Genomic DNA, 21,180 nt, shown 5'->3' with positions numbered 1-21,180 from the left:
AGCTCAGCTGTTTGGTGATTTTCTTCCCACAAAGATTTAATAAGCTTGTTATATAAAATCAAACACATTTTATCAATAATCCAAAGTCACTGGAAGCACAATCCTCTTTAATTTTTCACTTATTTTGGTAGCTGGGATGACAGAGTATGTTGCTCTGCCCAGCTTCTGTTGAAATGAAGTCTCAACACTTTTCTGCCCAGGCTGATCTGAATGAATCCTCATGATCTCAGCATCTCCTGTAGCTAAGATTACAGGTCTGAGCCCCAGTGCCCAGCTTGAACGGAGGATCCGGACACTGTCCCTGAGCTCTTTTGCTAAGGCTCTACCACTTGAGCTGTAGCTCCACTTCTGCTTGTTTAGTGAATAATTAGATACTCGTCTCATGGACTTCTCTGCCAGGGCTGGCTTCGAACCATATCTCCACCTACAGAGTAGCTAGGATTACAGGCATGAGCAATCACCAGCACCCAGCTAAAGTATTCTTAATTATGGCTGATGTCTATAGTCCCAGCACTCAGGAGGCTGAGGTGGAGTGATTATACATTCAAGGGGCTGAGAATGCGGCTTAGCGGTAGACTGCTTGCCCAGCATAAAGCTCAGTACCACATAGACAGAAAAAGCTGGAAGGGGCATTGTCGCTCAAGCGGTAGAGTGCTAGCCTTGAGCAGAATGAAGCTCAAGGACAGTGCCCAGGTCCTGAGTGAGTTCAAGCTCCAGAACAGTATCCCCCCCCCCAAAAAAAAAAAAAAATCAAGGCACACTTGGACTACATAGAAAACCTTGTCTCTGGGAAGCAAAATACAACAGAAACCTTCATTTATGAATTCATGAAGTGATGGAGTCACTATAAAGAGGCACAGATGGTCTAGGAGGGTTGAAGCACTTTAATCACAGAAGAGTAAACAATAGTATAAAACTGTTCACAGCTCACTCAGTGGCTGTTGTACTCTGGCCCTCAGCCTATCCTCACAGTGACCCCTCCCTGTGTACCATTGAGTTAAGAGCAGGGGATGAGCAGTTGTCCCGTCACCATCAGGTGGTGGGAAGAGTATCTAGCTAGGGACCACAAGGATCCTGGCCACCCATCTAAGGTTTTGTTTTTAAACAGCATGACAGTGTGAAAAAGTCCTTCCTGTTCCAAGAGAACAGTGTAGAAAGGTGGAGGTGAACCTGTTTGCTTCATTCAGATGGTCCAGGAATTCAGTCTCAAAAGCCATAGGCCACAAGGGAGGAGACAGACTACAGATAGCATAATTCAAAATGCAGCCAAATCTGGAATTTGGCTAGTGGATTCAAAAGAGACCTAGTGGCCTCAGTCCACAGCTGTGTCACAACCTAGGTGATAAAACCCATGCATATGCCCAAATGCACATGCAGAAATGTACACACAAACACACACAAAGAGCAAATACCATTACTGAAAGGACTTGGAAGGTATTAAATACAAAATGACAGTTTGTTTTTTTTTGAAAGAGAATTTGTTTCTTTGGTCTCCTCAGTGCCTCGCAGTCCCTCTAGTCTCAGGAGGGCAGTTGTTGGGAGGCCCCAAAGGAGTAGGTTGCCAGCAGCCCTACAAGTCCATGTGTGCTCAAGTTCCCGTGCCCCCTTACTCTTCAGCCCAGTAACTGTCTCCAAGGTGGCCATTTACACAATTGGCACCATTGCCAGAGTTGTTGTCAGAGAGGCCTTTTGTGTTCTTGGCCTCATCTTCTTCCTCTGAGCTGCTTTCTACATCACTGCGATCATCCTTAGATACCTGGATGGGTTGGGAGCAAAGGGAGGAAAAGTGAATACAGAACTTTTCTTGAAAGAATCCTAAGGCAGACTTAAGCTCACAGAGCCACATTTGTGCATTTGTGCATTTGTGTAGTCTACTTTCCAGTTACACCTGACTCAAAGTATCCATACCACAGGTGTTATTGTGAATATCCTTTGTTTCTATCTTGATTCTCTTTTGTATCATTAGAATCTGCTTTGGAGGATGGGTGTATCTTTCTGGTCTATCCTAAGAGAAGTGACACCATTCACTGAATCCTAGTTTGGGTTTAAAGAAAATTCCAGTTATTCTTCTCCCTCTCCACCTCAAAGAACAGAGAAGGCAAACACAAACAACAGATACTAACTTGATTCTAACTTGTGTGGTAGTTGTGGATGCAACATTCATTTGTATTGGTTATCCTCAGTTTTGCTTTATCCTCAAAGCTAATCCATAATGGACCTTTTTCAGTAGCATTACTATTCCTGAGGACAATTAGGACATTATTTCCTAATCTCCCTTTCCAATAGATTACTTCTCTTTTGAAACTTTAGCATACCCAAGACTCACTGTATAGTAAAAACAGTAACTGATTGTCAGTAAGAATAGGTTCCCAGTCACAATCTTTCTACTATCTGTGAATCATTTACCTTTTACCAAGGTATTTTTAGTCTTACATTTTCAAATGAGTTAGAATTAAGAGGAGACCCCCCTCCCCCACCATCCTGGGCTTGAACTCAGAGCTATCCCTGGGCTTTTCAGCTCAAGGCTAGCATGTTTTCATTTGAGCCACAGTTCTACTTCCTTGTTGGTGTCTAACGAGTAATAAACCTCATGTTTTTTCTGCCCAGGCTGGCAGATCCTCAGATCTCAGCTTCCTGACTAGCTAGGATTACAGACGTGAGCTACCAGTGCCTGGTAGAAAACAATATTTTCTAATCCAGCCTATCCTGCATATTAAGTATTTAAAATTTTGTTGCCCTAGGCTATAAGAATAAGAGAAACCTAGTGACCTCTGGATCTGAAGAATAATAAAATATTTGTTTATTTTTTTTAAAGTATAGAAGGAAGTGAAAAGCAGAAACATTACCATTTCTGTTGCCAAGGAGGTGGACATTTACTTTAGATTAGTCCTATGATTCTAGTTTACTGTGGCTGCTGGCATCCAGAACTGAGATGAACTGGTTACCTGAACTTTAGGAAGTTTCCACCAGAGGGCAGAATGTCTTTAGATTTGAGGTAACAGAGGCTCCAATGCAAAAATTGTAAAAACATTTAATAATTAAAGCCAAGTTCATTCTCTGCCTCAGTTAAAAAAAAAAAAAGGATCTTGTACTTCAGCTCCCATCAACAATAGTCCCAGTGGATCAGGAAAAAGGGCACGCTCTGAAACAAACCAGGAACAGAAAGGACAGCAGGAAGGAAGACAAACACATCCAGGCAGACGTGCTTCCCTGAACACTAGGAGTACAGATACACTTACATGCAAAAGATGAAACTGTCCCGCTCTCACCAGGCAGAGAAAAAAGGAAGGAGGTGAGAAAAGAATGGAGAGTACAGAGTCTGGGTCTGATTCTTCCTGGGTAGGTCACCTGGTCAAGAAAGAAAAGCAGGGGAGAACAGAGATGTCCAGTAGCTACAGCAGGATGCACAGGCACACGAAGAAAGTTCTGAACCTAACGATAGCCATAGAGAAAAATGCTACCGAGACCATCAACACCTAGGTTATATTCCATTTGTTTTATATTCTATCTGTTTTGTCTAGAAACACCTCCAATAGAGCCCATCCCATCTGAAGGCTCTTCAAAATCTGTTTGCTTTAGAACTTGAAAGTTTCAATTCTAAGTTTTATCATTAGATAGCACCTGTCAGGGCTGGTATGGATGCTCAGTAGTAGAAAGCTTGAAAGCATGTAAGTATCCCATCAAGAAGAGAAAGCATTTTCCTTGGGGTTTTGGACTGCTTGGCCTCAGACCAACAGGTAGTAGAAACACTAACCACCCATTTACTTAAGACTCTTGCCTCATGCAACAGTGGGGTGAAGTAGGCACTTAGTTCCTCATAGAAGCTGTATTTGGAATATCACAGTATGAACACCCTGAAGTAGCTTTTGGAACTGCCATAACACTTCTAGGCAGTCAAACAATATGCTTTTAGTTTATACATTGGGACTTTATATATGATATCTTTTGGAAAAAAAAAAGCTTCAATGTTAAAACTAAAAATGAGGTCCACTGAAGTAGACAGGTAAGGAAGGGATAGGAAATAGTTGAAATTACTTCTTATTCTTAACCCTACTCAGTAGTTACTCTTTTTGGGGGGTCAGTTGTGGGGCTTGAACTCAGGGCCTAGGTGTTGTTCCTGAGCCTCTTTGTGCTCAAGGATAGCACTCTACCATCTGAGCCACAGTGTCACTTCTGGTTTTTGAGTGCTTAATTAGAGATAGGAGCCTCACAGGGAATTTTTTGCCCTGGCTGGCTTCGAATAGTGATCCTCAGATCCTGAATAGCTAGGATTATATGCATGAGCCACCAGCATCTGGATTAATAGTCACTCTTAAGGGACTAAAAAGGTACAGAGTCCTCCTTTTCTATCTAGGTCATATATTAAGAGGCTAAAACACTCAGAGTCAAGGCAAAAACTATGAAGCCCCAAGCATACTTATGTAGCTGGGGCTCAGACCAAAAAGTGAGGCAGGGAGGAAGGAGGAGAGGAAGAAAAGGGTGAGAGAGAGAGGCATGGAGAAGGAGGGAGGAGGAGAGAGGCAGGGAGGGGGAGCAAAAAGAGTGCTTGAGGAGAGAGGAGGAAGGGAAAGAGGGAGGGAGGAAGGGAGAGAGAGGGAGAGGGAGAGAGAGGAGAGAGAGAGAGAGAGAGAGAGAGAGAGAGAGAGAGAGAGAGAGAGAGAGAGAGAGAGAACGAGAACTCATTTCTCCACACAGCCCAAAGAAGCCTTCCTTCTTTCTCACCTTTCCCCGGATCAAGGCTTTGAGAGCAGTTCGTGCAATTAGGTATGACCAGATGATGTGCAGAACTTGTAGGATCAGGAGAAGGCCATTGAAGAACCACCAGGAAGGATAGGGACCGATTATCTCCCAACTCTCAAAGAGGGTCGTGTTCAGAATCCTAGAAGTAGGAGCCAACAAAGTTTAGATTCTAGAATTAAAGCTAGGCAGAAAAGGATAAAGCTGAGTTTTTTCTGGGCTGTAGAGTACTATGTGTTTCTTCTCCATACTTTGTTAGCTGAAATTCCAGGGAAATCATCCATACTGTAAAAAGAACAAAGGAAGGAACCTATGGGATAGGAAGGAAACTTAGGGATAAGGGGAAGAGATACAGATTTTAGAAAATGATGGAATATCTTACAATATGAATCACTTCCACTACGTGTACAGTATCACAAAACTGGGACAGCCATTGCACTATAATCTTATGAATGATTAAGATCTTCAGGCACAGAGGATAGTAGGTGGTTGATTCTCTCATGCTAAGCAAAATCTCCAACTCACAGTCATAGACTTAATACCATAAGATATTATAGAAGTGAAATGGATTCATGCATGAATGTGTACAGGCTTTTCTGTGTGTGTGTGTGGGCGGGGATCGGGGCTTGGTCAGAATGGAGAAGAAAAGTACTGAACGTAAACAGAGGGCCTGAAATTTTTATAATCAGTGCAAAAGAAGCCAAAGAATTTCTGAGTAAGCCATGTGCTGGTGGCTCACACCTAAAATCCTACTCAGGAGGTAGCTAAGATCTGAGGATTGCAGTTCAAAGGCCAGCCTGGGTAGGAAAGTGTGAGATTCTTCTCTCCACTAACTACGAGAACACCGGAACACCGGAAGTGGTGCTGTGGCTTAAAGTGGCAGAGCACTAGCCTTGAGCAAAAGAGCTCAGTGACAGCACCCAAGCCCAGAGTTCAAGCCCCATGACCAACTGAAAAAAAAAAAAAAGAAAAGAAAAAGAATTTCTGAGGAACAAAATGAAGAGTGTAAACAGAGATGAATAAGGAAATCCAACGCCAAATGACATATACTCTGAACTACATTCATCTACATAATACTTCACTAGAAATATTCCATGAGGCATGAGGTTCTGTGAGAGTCCCTAAGTGGTCAGCTTAGGCCAAGGAAGAAAGCAAGAGCAAAACAGAAAAACTGAGTTGGGGGAAAAAATATCATTAGCTACATAATCACCACAATTCCATAGCCCTGGCACTTACCAGAGCGGAAAGAGTCCTAGACGGGTAATCATAAAAACTACACTGAAGATCACGAAAAGGGTGTCACAGAGGCGCTGATACTTGGCGTAATTGGCCAGCTTGGCAGCCTGGACAAAGCAAGGTAGAAATTGAGTTGGGGAGAAAGTAGTTCTTAGAAAGAAATAATGATGAGGAAAGCAGGGTTGGGTTCTTACTTCCAGCCAGCAGTCTGCAAAATCGTGTAGACCCAGGACCAGTGTTCCTACCCGAACCATGTTGTTTATGTAGGAGAAGGTGATAAGCCCAACAGTGGCCAAATGATGCACAAACATCATTAGGAAATCCTAGAAAGAAATGGAAATAGAAATTCAGGAAAAGGCAAAGCTGTAGAAATGTTAGCCAACACAATGTTTCCAATCACTCTGGGAATCTTTTTTTTTTTGGCCAGTCCTGGGCTTGGACTCAGGGCCTGAGCACTGTCCCTGGCTTCTTTTGCTCAAGGCTAGCACTCCACAGCTTGAGCCACAGCGCCACTTCTGCCTTTCTCTGAGTAGTTAAATTGGAGATAAGAATCTCACAGACTTTTCGGCCGGGCTGGCTTCCAACCTCAATGCTCAGATCTGTCTCCTGAGTAGCTAGGATTACAGGTGTGAGTCACCAGCACCTGGCTCTAGATATTAAGACCCTTCTGCCCTAAATGAAAGATATTTCAACCAAGGGAAACTAACAGAAAAGATATGTTTGTGGGAAGACAAAACCGAACTCTTCTAAAATACTTCAGAAAAATGTTTGTTAGCTGAACTATTCATTCTGTTATCATCTCCTACATTCAGAACTTAAGGTTCTATTTTTCTCTTGGGTTCAAGTGCCAAAGCTAGAACTAGATAAATCTTTAAATCTTTGAATTATTAGACATATGTGATAAATACTTCTCAGCTCGGTAAGGGTTAGAGGGATAGAAGATACAGGAAGGTAGGTAAATTTGGGTGAAAGAAACAAGGACAAATGCCTATATTTTCTGCAGATACAACAGTGTTCATGATGATGTAGTTCTTGAGTAAAGTGATGGGTTCACAAATATAAGCTATATTGTTTTAAAACATTCCTGCATTTCAAACTTTTTATTTATTTTTAATATTCCTCCAGAGCTAGTATTTTATTTTATTGTTATTTTTTAATTAAATTCTATTGACAAGGTGCTGTACAGAGAAGGTTCAGTTACATAACATTTCAAACTTTTTATATATCACGTTTAAAAAAATTTATTTAAGGGGCTGGGGATATAGCCTAGTGGCAAGAGTGCCTGCCTCGGATACACGAGGCCCTAGGTTCGATTCCCCAGCACCACATATACAGAAAACGGCCAGAAGCGGCGCTGTGGCTCAAGTGGCAGAGTGCTAGCCTTGAGCGGGAAGAAGCCAGGGACAGTGCTCAGGCCCGGAGTCCAAGGCCCAGGACTGGCCAAAAAAAAAAAAAAATTTATTTAAGAGCTGGGCAGTTGCGGTTCATGCCTGTAATCCTAGTTACTCAGGAAGCTGACATCACAGTGTGGTTCAAAGATAGCCCAGGCAGAAAAGTCCCTCTGAGACTCTTTTCTCCAATTAATCACTCAAAAACCCATAGTAGAACTGTGGCTCTAAGTGGTAGCCTTGAGGAAAAGAACACAGGAACAGAGCTCAGGCCCTGAGTTCAAGCCCCACCACTGGCAAAAACAAAAAGATAATGAAAGCCATCAGAATTGAGTATTAAATTTTTACACCGATCAACACTAATCATTGAGATTAGATTCAATGCAGCCCCATAAATGTTAATCCTGGTTTTCCTCATCAAACATAATGAGTGACAGATTAGGGTTAGAATTACATTATGTCAAGTAAACACCAGTAAAAAGGTTTTTTCCCTTATGTCTGGTTGCATAAAACTTTCTCCCCCCAACTCTATCATTATACCGGTATGTCAACTTCATTTTGATGAATCTTTGGCTCCTAAAACAGTAGCAGGAGAATATAAAGGAAATCATATAAAATCCCTTCCAGTTCATTCTTTCAGTAGGTGCTATAACCAAAAAGGAAAGAACAGCAAGCAAGCAAGCAGTCCTGCTGCCGTTAAAACTAGATCCAGACTTTGCTGGAGTCAAGCCCTTTTTTCAATCATGCCGTGATACCCTCAAGCTCTGACTAATTTCCTGAACTGTATACATGTAAGAATATGAAAGAATAAGAAAAAGAGTAACAGCTGGTTACTGTTCTCATCTTGGGTGGGGCCCCCACCATCTCAAATGCACTTTATGATTAATGAAGTGTCATTTCTGGGAACATTACAAATTGCTAATAATCCCATCACACCTACTTTCCCTGTCTTTTATGTTCCTTAGTCAGGGAAGAGAATGTATTATCACAATGGCAGTAATAGTGGGGGCTAGAAAGGAAGTTGCTGATATCCTTACCTTTCTTTTAATGTCTATAAATTGAGAAAACATAAGAGACCAATAGAAAGCCAATTCCACGATATAATAGTAAAAAAGACCTTTGGAGAGGGGCTGGAAGAGAAAAAATAGAAGTTAGAAAAACAGTTCATCATAGATGTACTTTACCTAGGCAACTTTCCTGCTCTTGGAGGATTAATACTCCTAATTATTTTATCTCTTTCATCTCCACTGTTTTCGAAGAACTTCAATAACTAGAAGGATTGATGTAGAGACATAAACCTCATCCCTTTGCCCCTCCATAACACTTATTTGGTTCTCCTCTTTTAATAATGAGATAAAGTTTACATTTTAAAACACAAATCAGTATGTCTGTAATTTTGGGCAGTTAAAATATACTCAGGTCTTCCCTTCTACTCCTTTAGCTTTTCTATGACGTTTGTCTTCGTTGTGTATGTGTATGTGTATACATGCACGCACCTAGTAATAGAGCTTGGGCTCAAAGTCCTGTGCTTTTTTTGGCTGTTTCCCTTAAGGCTGGCATTCTACCACTTGAGCTACCCCTCTACTTTCTGCCTTATTTCTATTTTTTGTGCCAGTCTGGGCCTGGGTGCTGTCCCTGAACTTCTTTGTTCAAGACTAGTACTCTACCATTTTGAGCCATAATCCTAGCTTTTTGGTAGTTAACTGGAGATAAAGAGACTCACTGACTTTCCTTCACTGGATGGCTTTGAACTGTATTCCTCAGATCTCAGCCTCCTAAGTAGCTAGGATTATAAGTTTAGGGCATCAGTGCCTGGCTGACATTATTGTAGTACATGTTCTTCAGGAGACTCCTGAAGTAGCCCCTGATACAAAACCTAGCCAGGAAATACTTCCTAAGTGCCAGGAAGCTGTTTATCTCTCTAGCACAATTAGGGTACATATAATGGGGAACCAGAAATAAAAAGCCCATTAGAATCAGATACAAATACCTGAATATATGACTTAAATGAACTGACTCAGATCCTAAATCCTTCAAGAACATCAAGGAAATGTGCCTGAGATCGACAATATGGTCTCACTCACCCTTGTATACATACACATATACAATACCTGTCATGAAATAATTCAAATCCTACCTGAAATGGATAGCCATACCAGCACTGTCGGGTATCCCAGAACCAAGGTGACTAGAAAAAACAGATAATCCAGGTTAGTCTTCAGTCATCTAATTTGCTTCAGTATCTAAACTGTATAATCTCTGTAGGTTAGGGACGAAAGGAAAGAATCCCCTTTGATAATTTTTTTTTTTTTTTGGCCAGTCCTGGGACGTGAACTCACTCAGGGCCTGAGCACTGTCCCTGGCTTCTTTTTGCTCAAGGCTAGCATTCTACCACTTGAGCCATTGCTAAATTTTTTACAATTAGTTAGTGGTTAAGATTTTTTCTTCTACAAGAGTATTAAGTTGGGCATAGTAGTACAAACCTACAATCCCAGCACTTGAGAGGCTGTAGGAAGTGCTTGCTTGCTCTCTCCCCTTCCTGACTCCCATGCTGGTACTAGGGCTTAAAAACTCAGGGACTAGGTGCTGTCCCTTAGCTTTTTTTCACTCAAAGCTATCACTTGAGACATAGCTCCATGTCTCACTTTTTGGTGGTTTGTTGGAGATAAGAGTCTCATGGACTTTTCTGCCTGGGCTGGCTTCAAACCATAATTCTTACATCTCAGCCTACAGGGTAGCTAGGATTATAGATGTGAGCTACTAGCACCCAGAAACAAGACCTTCTTAAAAGAACAGGAAAGACATTATTATAAATAGAAAAAAACTAAGCCTCCACTAAGTGACAGTGAAAACTTTAGTTCTAGGAAACATTACTACTTGAAATATAGGAAATAGATAGGGAGACAATGATTTCATTTAAGAACCAAGAAAGAATGTCCATACTATGTTCAAAATTCAAAAGTAATGATCTCTGAAGGTATTATAATTGTGTTCTTAAAGGAATTTGTCTATTTTTTTCTGTAAAATTGTTCATGACACTATCTTTTTTTGTGCTGGTACTATGGCTTGAACTAGTAAGGGTCTGGACGCTGTCCTTTAGCTTTTTCACTCAAGGTCAGCACATTACCACTTAAATGATAATTTCACTTACAGGTTTTTGCTGCTATAAGTCTCATGGATAGGGCTGGCTTTGAACCATGAGATCGCTTGCTGCCTCTGAAGTAGCTAAGATTATAGGCATGAGCTGGTACTCAACATAACACTGTCTTGTTCTCCTTTCAATAATATGTATAGGCTGTTGAGTGATAACCCCCATCCTCATACTCATCATCCTGATTATTTGTAACTCCCCCATGTCCCAGAATGGATTTCGTGTGTGTGTGTGTGTGTGTGTGTGTGTGTGTGTGTGTGTGTGTGTGTGTGTGTTCCTGGGGCTTAAACAATCAGGGCCTAGGCACTGTCCCAGAGCTTTTTTATGGCTCAAGGCTATCACTCTACCACTTGAGTCACAGTTCTACTTCTGGCTTTTTTTTTTTTTTTTTTTTTTAATAATAGTTTACTGGGAGGTAAGAGTCTCCTGGACTTTCCTACCCAGGCTAGCTTCAAATAGCAATCTTTAAATCTAGGCCTCCTGAGTAGCTAGGATTACAGGCATGAGCCAATACCCCAGGTGCCCAGCAGAAAGGGTTTTTTGTTGGTATTTAATGCTAGTGCTGGGGCTTGAACTGACAGCTCTGTTTCCAGGTGATTATTGGAGATAAGAGTCTCATGGACTTTCCTACCCAGGCTGGCTTTGAACTGTGATCCTCAGATCTCAGCTTTCTGTGTAACTAGGATTAAAGACAAAAGCCACCAGTACCCACTTTTTGTTTTGTTTTGTTTGCCAGTCCTGGGACATGGACTAAGCACCTGAGCACTGTCCCTGGCTAGCTCAAGGCTAGCACTCTACCTACTTGAGCCACAGAGCCACTTCCAGCTTTTTCTGTGTACGTGGTGCTAAGAAATTGAACCCAGGGTTTCATGCGTGCTAGGCAAGCACTCTACCACTAAGCCACATTCCCAGCCCCCAGTACGCACTTTTTGGTTTTGAGATAATTCTGTAGCCCAGGCTGGCAGGACACTCCATCCTTCTGCCTCAGCCTCCAGAGTTCTAGAGTTGCAAAAACTCTACATACTCAGTATGAAGTTTATCGATTTTAACCAGTATTTAGCTTCATCAAAAAATTTCTGGGCCAGGTGCTAATGGTTAATGCCTGTAATCTTAGCTTCTCAGGAAGCTGAGGTCAACGCCAGCCCAGACAGGAAAGTCTGTGAGACTCTTACTTCTAGTTAACCACCAAAAAGCCAGAAGTGGATCTGTGGCTCAAGTGGTAGAACAGTAGCTTTGAGTAAAGAAGCTCAGGGCCAATGTCCAGGCCCTGAGTTCAAGCCCCATAATTGGCTACATAAATAAAGTAAAATTGGGAGCACAGAATTGGGTATTATATTGAACCCAAGGCCTCTACCTCTTGAGCTATAGCTGGAAGATCTTTACTCTCATTTGTTTGTATTTTGTTTCTGGGATAGGGTCTTAACTAATTTTTCCCACGCTCCCTTTGAACTCATCATTCTATCTTTAAGATCTGGGCAGCTAAGATTATAGCTATCCATCCTTTAACTCTGAGTTTATTTTCTCTTCTTTTCTAGATCCAAAAGAGGAGAGTTATTAACTCCTTACTCATTTAAGCCTTACCTCCTCATTTTAGGATTTTAGGGATTGAACCTAGGGCTAGGTCTATGTGAATGTACCATCTGAGCTATGCCTCCAGCCCTTTTGTTTTTAGTTTTTGAGATGACATCTTGCTAACTTTGCTTGGGCTGCCTAAAACACAAGTATCTTCCTGTCTCCCAGTCTCCTGAATAGCTAGGATTACAGATGTGAGCCACTAGTGCTTGGCCAGGAATAATACCTATTTCACTGACTTAAAGGGTTGATTCTCTTTCTCCTCAAAGGAACACAATTTTTGTTCAGTGATCTATAAGTCATTTAAGTACTACTCTGATTTAAATTAATATTCCTTTTAGAATTATTTATTGGAAAAATAATACTATTATGAGGCTAGTGAAGTCAAGTCCCAACACAAGATAATCTATTAGCATATAAATTGTGTAAATGAATATCACATGGGCAAAACTTAGGGAGAAATATAGAGATTGGGCATGTTGGCATACAACTGTAATCCCACCACTTAGGAAGATAGGTAGGGGGATTAAGGCTACTTTATGAAATTTACAGAGATCTTGTTGCAAAGACAGACAGACCAATCAGAGGACCAGAAAGTTTAAACTCACCAACCACAGAAATATAACTCCATAGCAGATGATACATAAATAAAAAATCAATCTCCACCTAGGTGAACAAAAAGTAGAGGTTAGACAAATGTCCATCTAAAAGTTTTTGAGGCTAGGAAATCGAAATCGAGATCATTGTTTGGGGAAAAGACACTAATGATAAACAGGCAAATTCCCAGTATAGGGACAAATACTGTTACCTAGGAAACTCTCTTGAGAGTTAATTTCCAGCTTCTATTGAAAACAGATTTCCACAAGTATATACTGACTATGACCAACTTTTCTTCTGTATAAGATTCCTTCAGGTTTGAGAATGTGGCTTAGTGGTAGACTGCTTGCCTAGCATGCATGAAGCCCTGGGTTCGATTCCACATAAACAGAAAAAGCCCATTATTCCACATAAAAAGAAAAAGTCGGAAAAGGCACTATGGCTCAAGTTGTAGAGCACTGGCCATGAGCAGAGTGGCTCAGGAAAAGAGCCCAGGTCCTAAATTTAAGCCCCAGGACCAGCAAAAAAGAAAGAAAGAAAAATATTCCTTCATATGGAAGTGGAGCTGTGGCTCAAAGTGGTAGAGAACTAGCCTTGAGCCAAAAAGCTCAGGGACAGTGCCCAGATCCTGAGTTCAAACCGTATAACTGACAAAAAGAGAAAGAAAATTCCTTCATAATAATGCTTAGTACTTTTTATTGCATGATAGTGACTAATAAAATACTGTTTCTACAGGGTAATTGGCAAAAACACTTCAGTGGGTTGAAGCATTTCCCAGGAAAAGTATATATCACACAAAAATGCGAATTAAGCTGGGCACCGGTGGCTAACGCCTGTAAATCTAGCTACCTAGGAGACTGAGATCTGAGGATCGCAGTTCAAAGCCAACCTGGGCAGCAACGTCTGTGAGACTTCTATCTTCAATTAACCACCACAAAACTGGAAGCAGGGCTGTGGCTCAAGTGGTAGAGAGCCCTAGCCTTGAGCTGAAGAGCTCAGGGACAGTGCCCAGGCCGAGTTCAAGCTCCACAACAAAAAAAGAAAAAAGAAAAAAGTGAATTTAGAGCAAGCTCTATCAAGGTATACAGGGGTATACATACCTAGCTACATTAAGTGCAGTTATGGGAATTCACTGTCAGTGTATTTGGAAAAGAACAAAATGGAACCACACTTAGCATAGTTGTATGTCACCAAGAAACTAAAGGTGACCAATTTTCTAGTTCTCTTCTTTCCAACTTAGAACACATTCCACATTGCCTTCCACATTCATCATCAGTTATTCTAATAGTGGAAATCATTTCCAAAAAGAAAACCTCATTGCAGCTGTATCCTCACCCTCTTCCTCTTTCCCCTACCTCCCTCTGAACACCTACATGCTTTCGCAGAATTTAGTGAGTGTTGGGGGCTTGTCTTGATTCCTCCGATGGCGAAACCAGCATTGGATTTTTCGGACATCCCAGTCCAGTTGCTTTGACAGACCCTCCAGCCTTTTTTTATCAGGATTCTGTAGATACATGAGCAGAGTTAGACTGCCCCCTTCTCCTCTTCAAACCCTTATTAAGTCCCTGTGACTAGCTTTATGGCAAAGGGAGGATACCCACAGTGGTTCGTTCACTTGAACCATCCCCAAATTACTTGTAGGCAAACTGTTGTGTGTGGATGTATGTATTTGTTGGACCTGGGGTTTGTGTATTGTTCCAGAGCTTTGTTTACTTGAGGCTGGCTCTGTACCACTTCAGCCACAGCTCCACTTCTGACTTTGGGGTGATTAATTTGGATAGAAAAGTACCGTGGGGAAAGTGGCACCGTGGCTCAAGTGGTAGAGCACTAGCCCTGAGCACAGAGAGGCTCAGGGACAGTGCCCAGGCCCCAAATTCAAGCCATAGGACTAGAAAAAAAAAACAAAGAAAGAAAAAAGAGTAAGTTTCATGGGGGCAGGGATTTAAGTCAGTGGCAAAGCACTTGCTCGGCAAATGCAACATCCTAGGTTCAATCCACACAACCAAAACCAAAACCAAAACACAAAACAAAAAAAAAAAAAAAAAACAAAAAAAGAAAAAAACAAAGAAAACTCTCAGGATTTTTCTGCCCGGGTGGGCTTTGAATTACAATCTTCTGATCTCAGCCTCCTGAATATCTAGGATTATAGGTATGAGCTACCAGTACCTAGCCAAAATAACTTTTAGTAAAAATAAATGAATAAATATCCTTTCTCATTTATCAAGGACCTTTATTGCTCATCTATCTATGTACACCTTTGTTTGATCTTCTTCCTCTAGCTTAAGCTGAGCAAAAAAAAGGATATTAAAAAAGCCTGGCAGCTGGGAATGTAGCTTAGTGGTAAGACTTGCCTAGCATGCATGAAGCCCTGGGTTTGATTCCTCAGCACCACATATACAGAAAAAGCCAGAAATGGTGCTGTGGCTCAAGTGGTAGTGTGGTAGCCTTGGACAAAAAGAAGCCAGGGACAGTGGTCAGGACCTGAGTTCAAGCCCCAGGACCAGTAAAACAAACAAACAAAAAAAAAACTCAAAACAAAACAAAATAAAAACCTATTAGCTGGGAATTTGGCTTAATGGTAGAGTGCTTGCCTAGCATACATGAAGTCCTGGGTTTGATTCCTCAGTACCACATACACAGAAAAAGCTGGAAGTGGTGCTCTGGCACAAGTGGTAGAGTGCCTGCCTTAGCAAAAGAAGCTCAGGGACAGTCTGATTTCAAGCCCCAGGGCTGACAACAATAAAAAAAGAAAAAACAAAAAAGCCAGCTTATAGCTGGGCTATTCAGGAGGCTGAGGTTTCTTTCCTTCCTTCCTCTCCCTCTTTCTTTTTTTGTATTTGTAGAACTTGAACTTGGGGTGGAGGATGCTGTCCCTGGCTTCTTTTTGCTCAAGGCTAGCACTCTACCACTTGAGCCACAGCGCCACTTCTGGCCACTTTCTATTCCCAGCCCCTCTAAAGTTCTCCTTATAGGCATACAGATCAGAATGTGAAAGACCAGTAGACAGTGGTATGTCATCCCTATAATCCTAGCTACTGAAGAGGCTGATTGTGGTTTGCAGCTAGCCCTGGCAGGAAAGTGTACAAGATTCTTTTTTTTTTTTTTTTTTTTTTTTTTTGGTTTTTGGTCAACTGTGGGGCTTGAACTCAGGATCTTAGCCATTATCCCTGAGCTTTTTCCATTCAAGTCTAGCACTTTGAGCCACAGGGCCACTTCTGGTTTTTTTTGGTGGCTATATGGAGGTAAAAGTCTCACAGATTTTCCTGCCGAGGCTGGCTTTGAACAGCAATCTTCAGATCTAAGTGCCCTGAGTTGCCAGGATTATAGGCCTGAGCCACCCACACCTGTCTGTAAGATTCTTAACTGCAATTACCCACCAAAAAGCTGAAGTTGAGTTGTGGCTCTAATGGTAGAGTGCTAGCCATGAGCACTAAAGCTCCGGGACAGTGCACAGGCTCTGAGTTCAAGCCCAGGACCAGCACTTGCACAGTATGCAAGCACACACATGCACACGCATGTACACCACACAAACTGACTTTCATTTTATCCTTCCCTTCTCTTACATGTTCTCTATCCTTTCCTACTCTATAAAGCAACACTTCCTTTCTATTTCTTTGTTCACTTACCTTAGTAATGGATATAAACACCTTTTCAAGGATGGCATTGGGTTCAACCTCAGACCTATTATCCTCAATGCCAAGTCGAAGTGCACAGGGTTTGGCAATAAACCTGTAATAAAACCCAAAGATCATTTTTCAATGATTTGCTAAGCATTAAGGAACTTTCTTGATTAGTGGGTTAAATGATTAAAAAAAAAAAAGGAATCCTGGTTTCCTTGGCTCATGCCTATAATCCTAACTACTCAGGAAGCTGAGATTTGAGCACTGCAGTGTTCAACGCATGCCAAGGCAGACAAATCCAGGAGTCTCTAATTTCTAATTATTTGTTTATTTATTGCCAGTCCTAGAGCTTGGACTCAGGGCCTGAGCAGTGTCCCTGGCTTCATTTTGCTCAAGGCTAGCACTCTACCTCTTGAGCCACAGTGCCACTTCCAGTTTTTTCTATTTATGTGGTGCTGAGGAACCCAGGGCTTCATGCATGCTAGGCAAGCACTCTACCACTAAGCCACATTCCCAGCCCCTCTATTTTCTAATTTTAAAAAGCTGGAAGTAGAGGTGTGGCTCAGCACCAGCCTGCAGCCAGGAATTCAAGCTCCATTACTGGCATGCACACACAAACGCATGCATACACAGCTTAAACAATGTCTTTTCATTTCAACCTGGCTTCTCTTATCATATCTTGAAATTTAGAGTCAAACATACCTAGACCAAATCACTGTTCTACTACTTACTGCATATTTGAATTTGGGCAAATTATTTAATCTCTATGAGCCTGTTTTGTCCCTTATTTTTCAGCAATACCTATAAGATAAAGACAACATAAATTTTCTTCTTACTGAGCACATATTACATCGATCAACAGGATCCAGTTTCAAAGCTAGCCCAGGCAGGAATGTCTGTGAGATTCTTATCTTCAATTAACCACTCAAAAACTGGAAGTGGTGCTGTGGCTCCAATGGTAGAGCACTAGCTTTAAGCACAAAGGAGCTCAGGGATAGTGCCCAGGCCCTGAGTTCAAGCCCCACAACCAACCAAAAAAAAAAAAAAAAGCTAGATGTAGCTCTGTAGCCTGTCAGTAGACGTAGCTTAATATTAGAATATGTGCTTAACAATCCCTGGGTTCAATGGGGTAAGGGTATCTTAATGGTACTCTTTGGGAGGTCTTTTTTTGGCCAGTCCTGGGCCTTGGACTCAGGGCCTGAGCACTGTCCCTGGCTTCTTTTTGCTCAAGACTAGCACTCTGCCACTTGAGCCACAGCGCCACTTCTGGCCATTTTCTGTATATGTGGTGCTAGGGAATTGAACCCAGGGCCTCATGTATATGAGGCAAGCACTCTTGCCACTAGGCCATATCCCCAGCCCTGGGAGGTCTTTTTTTGATTATGAGGACTGAATCAGTCAGTGCCTGAAGCATGCTATAGTAGGCAAAATCATAGTTGGAGGGAGGAAAGAGAACAGACACTAAGCTTTTCCTAAATATAGCTATCCAAGGTGATGGCCATCTGCCTAATGAAAATATTACAGACACAACTTTCAGGAGTCCTAAAGAAAGAAACCAGGAAGCCAGGAAGGATAAGAAGGAATTACCTATTTATCACTCAATTCTAGTCCTAGATCTATTATTAGAAAGTCATATAAATTCAGTTAAGTCACTTAATCTCTTGGGTTTCAGTGTCAAAAATAAGTGATTACATAATATGAGCTTTTTTTTCTTTATATAAAATTCTATGATGCTAGGGTTGAAAATGTGGCCTAGGGGCTGGGGATATGGGCTAGTGGCAAGAGTGCTTGCCTCATATACATGAAGCCCTGGGTTCGATTCCCCAGCACCACATATATAGAAAATGGCCAGAAGTGGCGCTGTGGCTCAAGTGGCAGTGTTAGCCTTGAGCAAAAAGAAGCCAGGGACAGTGCTCAGGCCCTGAGTCTAAGCCCCAGGACTGGCCAAAAAAGAAAAAAGAAAAAGAAAATGTGACCTAGCAGTAGAGTGCTTGCTTGCCTAGTATGCATGAAGTCCTGGGTTCCATTCCTCAGTATTATATAAGCAGAAAAAGCCAGAAGTGGTGCTGTGGCTCAAGAGGTAGAATGCTAGCCTTGAACAAAAAGAAGCCAGGGACAGTGCTCAGGCCCTGAGTTCCAAGCCCCAAGACTGGCAAAAACAAAACGGAACTCTTCTTCCATATGATCTTTGGTTTTCCAAGAAAGATCACACTTTTCCACAACCTGGGATTTTGTGTGTGTGCGTGCATGCGTGCGTGTGTATGTGTGTGTGTGTGTGTGTGTGTGTCTGTTTGTCTGTGTGTGAATGCTGCTCCTGGGGCTTGAACCTAGGGCTTGGGTACCATTCCCAAGATGATACAGCTTTTAGTAGATAAAGGTCATAGCTATCACTTGAGCCACAGTTCCAGCTTTTTGGTAGATTAAAAAAAAAAAAAAATCGCAGACTTTCCTGCCTGTGCTAGCTTTATTTATTTACTTATTTTTGCCAGTCCTGGGGCTTAGACTCAGGGCCTGAGCACTGTCCCTGGCTTCTTTTTCTCTCAAGGCCAAGCACTCTACCACTTGAGCCACAGGGCCACTTCTGGCCTTTACTATATATATGGTACTGAGGAATCGAACCTAGGGCTTCATGTATATGAGGCAAGTGCTCTTGCCACTAGGCCATATTCCCAGCCCATTGAACCAGCTTCAAATTTCAGCCTCTTGAGTAATTGGGATTACAGGTGTGAGCCAAAAGCATCTGACCCATATATATTTCCATTTCTTTCTTTCTTTTCTCCTACCACTAGAGAAAAACTGAGAGGCCTTCTATTCTTGGCCTTTTCCACTCATGGTTGGCACTTTACCACATCAGTGAAGCTTCAACTTGTGATTTTTTTTTTTTTGATAATAAAAGTCTCTTGGTTAGCAAGGCACTAGTGGCTCATGCTTATAATCCCAGCTACTCAGGAGGCTGAGATCTGAGGATTGAAGTTCAATAAAACTACTCAGGCCAGAAGAGACACTGTGGTTCAAATGCTAGATTGCTAGCCTTGGGGAAAACAAAAACAAAAGAATCTCAGGCCAGACACCAGTAGCTCTCACTTATAATCTTAACTACTCAGGAGGCTGAGATCTGAGGATTGCAGTTTGAAGCCAGCCAGGGCAGAAAAGTCCCAGTGAGACTTTTATCTCCGATTAACCCACTCAAAAAATGGGAGTGGGGCTGGGAATATGGCCTCGTGGCAAAAGTGCTTGCCTGGTATACATGAAGCCCTGGGTTCGATTCCCCAGCACCACATATATAGAAAATGGCCAAAAGTGGTGCTGTGACTCAAGTGGTAGAGTACTAGCCTTGATCAAAAAGAAGTCAGGGACAGCGCTCAGGCCCTGAGTCCAAGCCCCAGGACTAGCAAAAACAAAGAAACAAACAAACAAAAAAAAAAAACTGGGAGTGGAGCTATGGCTCAAAGTGGTAGAACAAAAGGGCTCAGGGACAGCACCCAGGCCGAGTTTACGCTTAGAACTGGTACACATAACCCCCCACCCCCTAACACACACAAACTCTCCAGTTTGTTGGGTTCTTTTTGTCTGCTGCAGCCGGCTCCCAACTGTAACTATCAAGACTCCTAAGTAGTAGAATTACAGCCTTGGGCCACCAGCCTTTTATTTCTTTGTTTTTATTTTTATAAAAACAAAATAAACATGAACAAACAAAAACAGGGTCTTCCTATGGAGTGCTGGGATTACAGGTGTGCATCACCAGGTCTGGGGTTTGTTTGGTTTTGTTGCCAGTCCTGGGGCTTGAACTCAGAGCCTGAGCACTGTCCCTGGCTTCTTTTTGCTCAAGGCTAGCACTCTGCCACTTGAGCCACAGCGCCACTTCTGGCTTTTTCTACATATGTGGTGCTGAGGAATCGAACCCAAGGCTTCATGTATACGAGGCGAGCACTTTACCACTAGGCCACATTCCCAGCCCGAGGTCTGGGGTTTCGATATATATATCTTAATGTATCTAGAAACACTTTACAATGCAAACATTCACTATTTCAGGAGATTAATGTATTTACAGTAATGTACATTCTCTAGGCCTCAACTAGAGAATATTCTAGACTTGGAAAACTGCTTCTCCATGGGTTAGAAGACAAAGCAGAAATAAACACAAAACACGGCTCAGATTCATTAATTATAACTTGCAAATGTTAACTAACAGTCTCACAAATTACATTTTCTTTTTCTTTTCTTTTTTTTTTTTTTTGACCAGTCCTGGGCCTTGGACTCAGGGCCTGAGCACTGTCCCGGGCTTCTTCCCGCTCAAGGCTAGCACTCTGTCACCTAAGCCACAGCGCCCCTTCTGGCCGTTTTCCATATATGTGGTGCTGGGGAATCGAACCGAGAGCTTCATGTGCAGGAGGCAAGCACTCTTGCCACTAGGCCATATTCCCAGCCCACAAATTACATTTTCTTAAAACATAAAGCACTAAAATGTAGGTGCCTTCGTTCACTCTGCCTAGCATGCAAGAAAGAAAACAAAATCTGGCATCAAGTCCTTTGATATGAGAGAGGGGGGAGGGAGGGAGAATATTCTTTTCTTTTTCCTTCATTTAGTGGTTTGAACTCAGGATCTTCCTCATTCTTGCTAGGCAGGTACTCTACCGACCAAATGGGGGCAGCATCCCTGTTGCCACCAATGGATATGAACTATGTACGCAGTACATTTGAAAGCCTAGATCAAGTTTCTTAAGTGGTATATCATGGCAAGTAACACTAATGAGCTATGGTTATACTGAGATATTGATCTAGGCTTTCAATGTAGACCACAGGCCTTGTAAAGTTTATTAAAATAGGTAGCTGATAAAGGAGAACATCACGTGGTATTCAGGCAGGGGAGCAAAGTTTA

At 42.0% G+C, this 21,180-nt stretch overlaps 1 protein-coding gene across 1 annotated transcript in view; it reads right to left on the bottom strand.

The window, feature by feature from the left end:
- Window positions 1–866: 866 nt before the first annotated feature.
- The window catches only part of Cers5 (ceramide synthase 5), a 32,937-nt gene continuing 12,623 nt past the window's right edge, over window positions 867–21,180 (bottom strand). Inside the window, exons 2-10 of the mRNA XM_048364698.1 lie at window positions 16,308–16,410; window positions 14,055–14,185; window positions 12,693–12,750; window positions 9,499–9,549; window positions 8,399–8,491; window positions 6,168–6,296; window positions 5,974–6,080; window positions 4,723–4,879; window positions 867–1,756 (exon numbers count right to left, since the gene is read on the bottom strand). Of these exons, the coding sequence (XP_048220655.1) occupies window positions 1,607–1,756; window positions 4,723–4,879; window positions 5,974–6,080; window positions 6,168–6,296; window positions 8,399–8,491; window positions 9,499–9,549; window positions 12,693–12,750; window positions 14,055–14,185; window positions 16,308–16,410 (979 nt within the window). The 3' untranslated portion in view covers window positions 867–1,606. The remainder of the gene's footprint in view (window positions 1,757–4,722; window positions 4,880–5,973; window positions 6,081–6,167; window positions 6,297–8,398; window positions 8,492–9,498; window positions 9,550–12,692; window positions 12,751–14,054; window positions 14,186–16,307; window positions 16,411–21,180) is intronic.

The sequence above is a fragment of the Perognathus longimembris genome, chromosome 1 (genome assembly GCF_023159225.1).
Source record: "Perognathus longimembris pacificus isolate PPM17 chromosome 1, ASM2315922v1, whole genome shotgun sequence".
NCBI lineage: Eukaryota > Metazoa > Chordata > Mammalia > Rodentia > Heteromyidae > Perognathus > Perognathus longimembris.
This window is presented reverse-complemented; position numbering and strand designations above follow the sequence as displayed.